Here is a 9,187-nt window from a genome sequence, read left to right as displayed (position 1 = left end):
AAAAGCTCTCCTATAAAAGTATGTTTTAAGAAGGGACTTAAAAGAGTTCACTGACTCAGCCGACCTGATTTCCTCGGGCAGGCTGTTCCAGAGCCTCGGGGCCCTGACAGCAAACGCTCTGTCCCCTTTAGTTTTCAGTCGAGACTCTGGAACAGACAACAGACCTCTGCCCGAGGATCTCAAGGTACGTGCTGGTGCGTATGGGACTAAAAGGTCAGAAATATAACAAGGCGAGAGGCCATGAAGAGCTTTAAAAGTGATCAATAGAATTTTAAAGTCAATTCTAAAACATACTGGGAGCCAGTGTAATGAAGCTAAAATAGGAGTAATGTGGTCATATTTCTTTGTTCTGGTTAAAAGCCTGGCAGCTGAGTTCTGGACAGTCTGGAGTCGATCAATAGATTTTTGGGTTAAACTTCCCAGCGCTGCCTTAACCCTCTTGGGCCTGGAGTTCAGCAGAGCTTCACAGGTCGCCACTGGATTCCTCTTCCACTCTTCCATGATGACGTCACAAAGCTGGTGGATGTTAGAGACCTTGCGCTCCTCCACCTTCCGTTTTAGGAGCCCCACAGATGCTCAGTAGGGTTTAGGTCTGGAGACATGCTCGGCCAGTCCGTCCCCTTTAACCTCAGCTTCTTTAGCGAGGCAGCGGTCGTCTTGGAGGTGTGTTTGGGGTCGTTATCATGTTGGATTACTGCCCTGCGGCCCGGTCTCTGAAGGGAGTGGATCCTGCTCTGCTTCAGTATGTCACAGTTCATGTTGGCGTTCACGGTTCCCTCAGTGAACTGTAGCTCCACAGTGCCGGCAGCACTCATGCAGCCCCAGACCAGGACACTCCCACCACCATGCTGGACTGTAGGCAGGACTCACTTGTCTTTGTGCTCCTCACCTGGTTGCCGCCACACACGCTTGACACCATCTGAACCAAATAAGTTTATCTTGGTCTCATCAGACCACAGGACCTGGTTCCAGTAATCCATGTCCTCAGTCTGCTGGTCTTCAGTAAACTGTCTCTGGGCTTTCTTGTGCATCATCTTTAGAAGAGGCTTCCTTCTGGGTCGACAGCCATGCAGACCGGTTTGATGCGGCGTACGGTCCGAGCACTGACAGGCCGACCCCCCCACCCCTTCAACCTCTGCAGCAATGCCGGCAGCACTCAGACGTCTGTTTCCCAGAGACAACCTCTGGATATGACGTTGAGCACGCGCACTCAACTTCTTTGGTCGACCATGACGAGGCCTGTTTTGAGTGGAACCTGTCCTGTTGAACCGCTGTATGGTCTTGGCCACCGTGCTGCAGCTCAGTTTCAGGGTCTTGGCGGTCTTCTTACAGCCTCGGCCATCTTTACGTAGAGCAACCGTTCTTTATTTCAGATCCTCAGTTCTTTACCATGAGGTGCCATGTTGAACTTCCAGCGACCAGTATGAGGGAGTTTGAGAGCGATAAAACCAAATTTAACACACCTGCTTCCCATTCACACCTGAGACCTTGTAACACTAACGAGTCACATGACACTGGGGAGGGAAAATGGCTAATTGGGCCTGATTTGGACATTTTCACTTAGGGGTGTCCTCACTTTTGTTTCCAGCGGTTTAGACATTAACGGCTGTGTGATGTGTTATTTTGAGGGGACAGCAAATTTACACTGTTATACAAGCTGCACGCTCACAAGTGTCAAAGTGTTGTCAAATGAAAAGATATAATCAAATATTTACAAGTATGTGAGGGGTGTACTCACTTTTGTGAGATACTGTAATGACTGTAATCAGAGTAGTCTCAGTTAGCTGATGTTGCGTAGTGTTTAATATGCAATGCGTTCTTATATCTTCTGTTTTAGTTAGCGAGCCTCCAGAGCTGCCTGTGACGTGTGGTTCAAATATATTTGAATAAATTTTATACTGTCACCTTCCAGTGGTGAAAGAAATACTCACATCCACTAAAAGTAAAAAAGTCCTGCTTTTAGCCTTTACTATAAGGGTCATTATGGTATTTTTATACCTGGACCCTATGTTTACATATGTTGGGGTCAGTGGCTGCAACGTATGTCTTCGGGGCAATTGCGACCATCAAAATGGCGTCCACAAAAAGTGCTTCTTGTTGCCAGCGACAGGCTCAGACTGTTATACCAACATCATGAAAAGGATCTCTACAAGGGACTCAACTAATGATTAATTTCATGGTGGATTAATCTGTAATTATTTTCTCTGTAAATCGATCAGTAATTTGCTCCATAAAATGTCAGAAAATGGTGGAAATTGTGTTTTCCAAACCTCAAGATGACGTCACTCAAGTGTCGTTATCTGTCTACAATTCAAAGATGTTCAGTTTACTGTCACAGAGGAGGAAAGAAACCAGGAAATATTCACATTGGAATCAGAGAATTTGAACTTTTTTGTCTTAAAAAATACTCCAACTGAACTAATTGATTATCTAAATCAGTGGTTCTTAATCTGGGGGTCCAGACCCTGGTCCCAGAGGGGTCACAATAATGCTGCTATAGACACAAAAATAGAAAAAAAAGAACTTACAAATAACTATATAATAACTATAATAACTGACGGACTACAGTTGTGAATGGAATCACTTTGGGTGGACACTGTAAATGTTTTGCTGTTTAATCCAGTTGGTGGTGGTAATGCCAACCACTATAAAACGACAAAGAAGGCCCCGATCAGACAGAAAGCTCTTTGCAGCACTCTTGTTTTTGCCCCCATTCATCATGAGCTGAACTAAAAGATCTAAGACTTTCTCCATGGACACAAAAGGCCTGTTTCTCTCAAATATTGTTCGCAAATCTGTCAAAATCTGTGTTAGTGAGCACTTCTCCTTTGCTGAGATAATGCATCCACCTCACAGGTGTGGCATATCAAGATGCTGATCAGACAGCATGGGTATTGTACATGTGTGCCTTAGGCTGGCCGCAATAAAAGGCCTTAGGCTGGCCGCAATAAAAGGCCTCAGGCTGGCCGCAATAAAAGGTCACTCCAAAACGTTAATGTTCCATTGCAGCTAAGGGACCTGTCTCAAGTAATAGGCTACAGTTATGTAATAATGTCACATATACTGTACATGAAGGTGGATCAAACATAGCTATTCATAAATGTGTAATAATGGGGTACAGATGGACCTAGTATTTATTTTCATTCTTTACGTTACACAAGACTAAGGTAAGCAGAGAGGTGTAAAAAAACTTGAATGTTCTCCACTTGTTATCCTGTCATTACACAGTATTATTAGGAGTGTGGGCTGTATTAAAGAGGTGGTATTCTGCTCATTTTCAGGTTCAAAATCCTATTTTGAGGTTGTACCAGAGCAGGTTTACATGGTTATATTTTTGTCATACTGCACATTGCTGCTGCTCCTCTTTCCACCCTGTGTTGAAGGCTTCGTTTTAGCTATGGAGTGATACATCTTGTCTCTACATGATCTTTGTTGGGAGTTGCACATGCTCAGTTCCTAGTTAAGGTGTACTAGCCAATCAGAAGCAGAGAAGGGCGGGTCGGCGAGAAGCCGGTAAACGGCTCGGGTTCAGCCGTACGTGTTGCCGACCGGCTCGGCAACACGGACTGGAGCGAGAGTTTCAGAGCGGTGAGTTATTAATCTGTATCCATAAAGTTTTAACTGAGCTCTGTCTCTACATCACAGGAACAACTTTATGTCCACTGACTGCCTGGAGGGTAGCTAGTGTTTGGAAGGGAGAGGAGAGCTGTGTGCTGCAGCTCGCCGTTTCTGAGGGCGTGTCGGAGTAGCCGCTTGGCGAGCGTTATATGAGGCGCGTTTAGCTTTCATCCCTGTGACGTCACAGGGATGAAAGTGAAGAGGCTGGACTATAAACGAGCCGTTCTCAGTTCAAAGCAGAGTTTTCTGTGGGAGATGGGAACTCCCTTTGGGCTGGACTTTGGGCTGTTTCACTTTGCAAACCTGTTACATGCACAAAAAAGGTATAAACTCAAGAACGGAGAGGGAAAAAGCCAAAAAGCAGAATACCACCTCTTTACAAGTATCCACTGTTCTCCCATGCTCTATAGTCACACAGTAACAACTAGCTATGTGCTGTTCTCCCATTCTCACTCTGTATTTACACATAAACAACAAGGCATGCAAGGGAAAATCTAAAAGTTGTATTCTATTGTTTTTGGTTTATTTTCAGTGTTGCTTTCCTCCTTCTCCTTCTTCTTATCCGCCTCTGACAAAGATGCCAGTGACGGCCACATCATGCTATCTCCTCTTTATTCTGTGGTTTCTGGCAATCAAAGAAAACAACACGTAAAATAACTGTTACTGGTAAAGTGCAGTAAAGTTAACTTTAAACTCCACTACCACACATGAAACACGGCTTAATAACAATCACATTTAACATAAGCTTAAAATTCAGCTTAACTATCCAGATTTATTTTACAGTCACAGTTATTATCTTAGCCTATCGCATTTCACACAGCAGAAATTAGCCTAGTGGCTAGCGGACTTTTCCTCTCCTCATAGCTTAACAAATTACTGTATTATTTATACTGAGTCTTACTCGCTGCTGGTACAGTCGCTGCATCTCCCGACACGACACCACAGTTGAATTTTCAGTCTGAATGTACATTTTGTTGAAACAATAGCTGATCGTAGTGACAGAAACAAGCTGGCGGACTACAGAGTTGTTTTCAGGTGGCAGAAGCGTAGCTCTGTTGCTGGGCGTAAACAAAAGCGAGCCCTCCTGGAACCCGTAGAGATTGTATTGCAGCGCCTGCAGCTCGAAAAAAAATGCCTTTACATGAAAAGACATGACTAAAATCGCCCCAAAAGTGGCGGGACTCCACGGAACATGACTTGACGCTAATTGGACAACGATATTCAGAGACAAACTGTCAAGCCCGGATTGGCGGTGCGTCGCCCCATCGCCCCAATGAACCGCCCCTGACTGTTTCACAACATTTTCCACGTGTTAAACGTCATGTGACTTTCGTAACATACTTTAGGACCGGTACACATGTTGCTGGACTGGTACTAACGCTCTTACATGTGTGTGCGGAACGGTCATATATGTCTTTGTACTTTCCAACGGTTGTACTGAACATGCTGTTTTGGGCGTCCAGCTGCAGACTGTAGCACCTCTAACGCCACGCCCCCCTCCCGGTACAGTCTGTAATGATTGGCTGTAGCCGCAGGACCTTTCTGAATGGTCTGTTCTGCACATGCGCATACTTATTGCCGCCCACCCGTACCACGCATGTGTGGACATTGTAGTTCTGAGTTGACTTTATTTACAACGCTATATTATACAAATATACAGGGGAAGTGTAATCAACAACAGGATGGCTTCAGCAGAAGAAAAGTGTAGTGTGCTAAGTAGTGCAATATTAATTTTTTAGCGGACTGATATTATTAACTTCCATTTATACTATATATACAGTATCAATTAAGATCTAATGACAGACAACTTTGTAAGGTACCAAGAATGAGGACCAAAGCAGGAAAGAGGAGTCTGTCTTACTATGGCCCTTCAATGAACTCCAGTCGAAGCTCAAGATTGGTGCACTAATTTCCATAGCTGCTTTTAAAAAAAGACTTTCTGACGGACATATGCGCTTGTTTTTAATTAACGGTAAGTAGATCTCTACATTTAGTCTTATTTTGTTTGTTTATATATTTTAAACTTATTGCTTTTTTGTCTATGTAAATATTTTGTAAACTTTGTGTAAATCTGTATTTTAATGTACGTAATGTATTGTTTTTCAGCTCATGGTTGAAAAATTGTGTTTTAATTGTGCTATACCCTTGTAAAAGAGACTGTGTCTCAATGTGGGACATTTCCTGTTTAAATAAAGGTTTATATATATATATATATATATATATATATATATATATATATATATATATATATATATATATATATACACACACACACACACACACACACACACACACACACACACACACACACACACTGCATAAGCATTTTTAAAGTTAAACTCCAACCTTGACATGCATGTTTCCACATCCGGGTAAAAGCAGGATATTGAAGGCTGACAGTATCAACAGTCCCACTGCATGTTGTCATATTAAGCAGGCACAAATAGAAAAACCAAGGACAATAACACAACTAGCATGATTGGTGCATCTGTTTATTGAGGATGTCCACAAATGTTACATATAAAATGAATAAAATACCACAATATAATAAAATATGATTAAATAAACAGAAAAATAAAAAATGTGGGTAAGGATCTTAATAGAAACATAAAACTTTGGACTAACATTAATAAAATGCTAATTTTTAAAGATTATATGGTTATTTACATTAACAATGAAATGAATAACTTTTATTTTATAAATAATTGTACTTATTTGTCCAATAACATCATAGATTCAGCTCTTGCTGCACTGAGCTGTGATTACCTACCTGCTGCTTCTGCTGCGATGAATGATGAAGTTTGACCTACACAGAGACCCACGCTCATGCCACGCCCCTCGCTCACGTCACGCCCCTCGTCCCCTCGCTCACGCCACGCCCCCTAAGCTACAGTCCGCAGCCGGACCCTTCTTGTTTTGGGACCTATTTTGTTGTTTTGGTTTAAAGATGTGTTGGTTTTGGTCCCTCTTGTCAGGAATCTCTGACCTCTGACCCCTGTGATGTGAACGTGTTGACCAAGAGGGAAGTCAGAAAACTGCTCTCAGCTCATTTCTACACCTAATCGTCAAAATATGTTGTGAAAACTGCACCACGACAGCAAGAAGCGTCTCTTTCATGTGGAGAGGATGACGGTACGGGAGTTGGCTGATCTGAACTTCCTGGAGGCGGGATGGGAAGAAACCGCCATACGGATAAATACTGAGGGCAGAATATTCCAAGTGTTTACATTTTAATTAACAGAGGATAGAAAAACGATGACAAAGATCCTCATCTCCATCTTTATCTCCATCATCGTCCTCGTTTTCATCTTTGTCACCTTCTCTCTGGGTGCTAATAAACAACACATTACCAGCAGCTGGTTGCTGTGGTAACATTAACAGCCAGCAGCATGAAGAGATGCTGGCATGAACAAACATGCACGCACACAGGGGCATGATGGGACGACATCACCCTTCCTCCCTGTGATGCGTTGGGTTTTTGTTTCCTTGCTGAGTCACCGGGTGAAGTCACAAACAGGAAAACACTTTAATTTCATTTGGACTTAAACTCTTACTGGGAAATGAAAAATCAAATGTAAAGAAATTAACTTTTAAATCGTGTGTTTCATGTTTGGGGAACATTAATCACAGGCGGGATTTATTAGCTTTAGTATTTTTTAAACATTACAACACATTATTACAGCTCAGCTCCTGCAGCCAAATTCAGATCAATAAATTATTCTCTGGGGGAATCTTTCTGCCCCGTTAAACCTCCACGACTCTACTCATTTCTTTTCTACAATCATTTTCTGTGCGGCAAAATAATCACAGTTATTATTAGTCTCTGATTACTGAGACGTGTAAGATTTAACTGCTCTGTTTGGTTAGTGCACACCTCACTGTTTCTCTTTAGGTCACTGCAGCTCAACAAGGAATCACTGTGAAGACTTGATTTGTCCAACTCAGAATTCATATTAACTTAGAATCTACTTCCGCACAGTATGAGGTTGACGGCAGGTGTTTCCCTCCAGTTGTGAACCGGCTGCAATTTATTCCTTCTGGCTGATTGTGCCCGTCAAAATGGCATCAACAAAAAGGCTCAGACTGTTACAAGTTCACCAAGTTCGGACTTGTCTGGAGAAATCAAACACAAATTTGGAGTTTAAATCACTATATTCCCACATAAAAAAACTGTTGTTATAACACTGCTGTCTTCTCCTCAGCCATTGCCTCTTGTTGGTGAGAAATGCATTCTGGGATGTCTGGCTATCCAAAGTCCACACAAGTCACCACCGATACAGGCTTGATAAAACGGGCGGAGCGAGAACACATCCGGGTGTTTGACTGTACCTGGCTGGATGCGGACTTTTGAATTGGAACATTACTTTGGCTGCGACTGATGACGACAAGAACAGACAAGATCGCAGACTGAGAAAGAGCTCAGGTGTCTGACAACATCATGGAAAGGATCCCTACGGACGACTTGCTCTGAAATCTCCTAAGAGTCAGTCATAGAATTCAAATGACTCCTCTACATTATCGAAATCAGCTATAAATTCAGCCAAGATTTAGGAAATAACGTCTTTATGTACTCAAAAACATAAGAGAAGAGTTTGTTGTGTTGGAGTAGCATTAGTAAACAAAGTCTTGTTGCCTGTCGGTTGCAGAAAAAAGCACTTTTTGTGGACGCCATTTTGACGGGTGCAATTACCCTGAAGGAATACGCTGCAGCCACTGAAGCATCTACTGCACTTTTTGTGCCTTCGCCAGAGATGGGGAGGTTAACTCCGACTGTCGTTCGTTGTGGTGTTCGATTAACGTAATCATTTACGTCCCGCTGGCTGCCATCACGTTAATTATTAAAGTGAACTGCAAACAGGTTCCAGGTTTATTGTTGATCATGTAACGTTACAGTTTAATTTGGTTGTAACGTTACCCTGGGTTTGAGAGTCAGCGGTTGGTGTTGACTTACAGTAGTTAATAAGCTGTGATTAGTTGTAGACACATTCTACATTAGGCTACATGGTTGTGCTCTGTAAGTGAAAAACAGATTACAGTTACAGAATCCCTTCTAGCTCTGCAGTTTTATAAGCAGCCTGGATTGAACGCAGCAGCTGATCCAACATTCGTTATAACCGGGAGAGACTTGAGACTTGACCTGGACTCTAGCTCAGAGACTTGAGACTTGACTTGGACTCTAGTTCAGAGACTTGTGAGCGTCTCTGGCCTACAAGTCATTTCAACATCAACATATGTGAAAACAGGGCCCAGGTTTAAAAAAGTACAGTGGTTATTCTTCAATATCCAGTATGGGAGAAAGTACAGCAAACACGGTTTCAGTGTTGAAGTCAAGCAGGAACCTCCAGGTCTGCAGTGCTGATGCGCCTTAAACCTGCGTCCTCTCCAGCAGCCAGCAGGGGGCGACTTAAATCTGCGTCCTCTCCAGCAGCCAGCAGGGGGCGACTTAAACCTGCGTCCTCTCTAGCAGCCAGCAGGGGGCGACTTAAACCTGCGTCCTCTCCAGCAGCCAGCAGGGGGCGACTTAAACCTGCGTCCTCTCCAGCAGCCAGCAGGGGGCGACTTAAACCTG

At 43.1% G+C, this 9,187-nt stretch overlaps 1 protein-coding gene across 1 annotated transcript in view; it reads right to left on the bottom strand.

The window, feature by feature from the left end:
- Positions 1-2,445: 2,445 nt before the first annotated feature.
- col4a3 (collagen, type IV, alpha 3) overlaps positions 2,446-9,187 on the bottom strand; it is a 79,098-nt gene continuing 72,356 nt past the window's right edge. The window contains exon 52 of the mRNA XM_046072881.1: positions 2,446-2,494. Within this exon, the coding sequence (XP_045928837.1) occupies positions 2,446-2,494 (49 nt within the window). The remainder of the gene's footprint in view (positions 2,495-9,187) is intronic.

The sequence above is a fragment of the Micropterus dolomieu genome, linkage group LG17 (assembly GCF_021292245.1).
Source record: "Micropterus dolomieu isolate WLL.071019.BEF.003 ecotype Adirondacks linkage group LG17, ASM2129224v1, whole genome shotgun sequence".
NCBI classification, from domain to species: domain Eukaryota; kingdom Metazoa; phylum Chordata; class Actinopteri; order Centrarchiformes; family Centrarchidae; genus Micropterus; species Micropterus dolomieu.
This window is presented reverse-complemented; position numbering and strand designations above follow the sequence as displayed.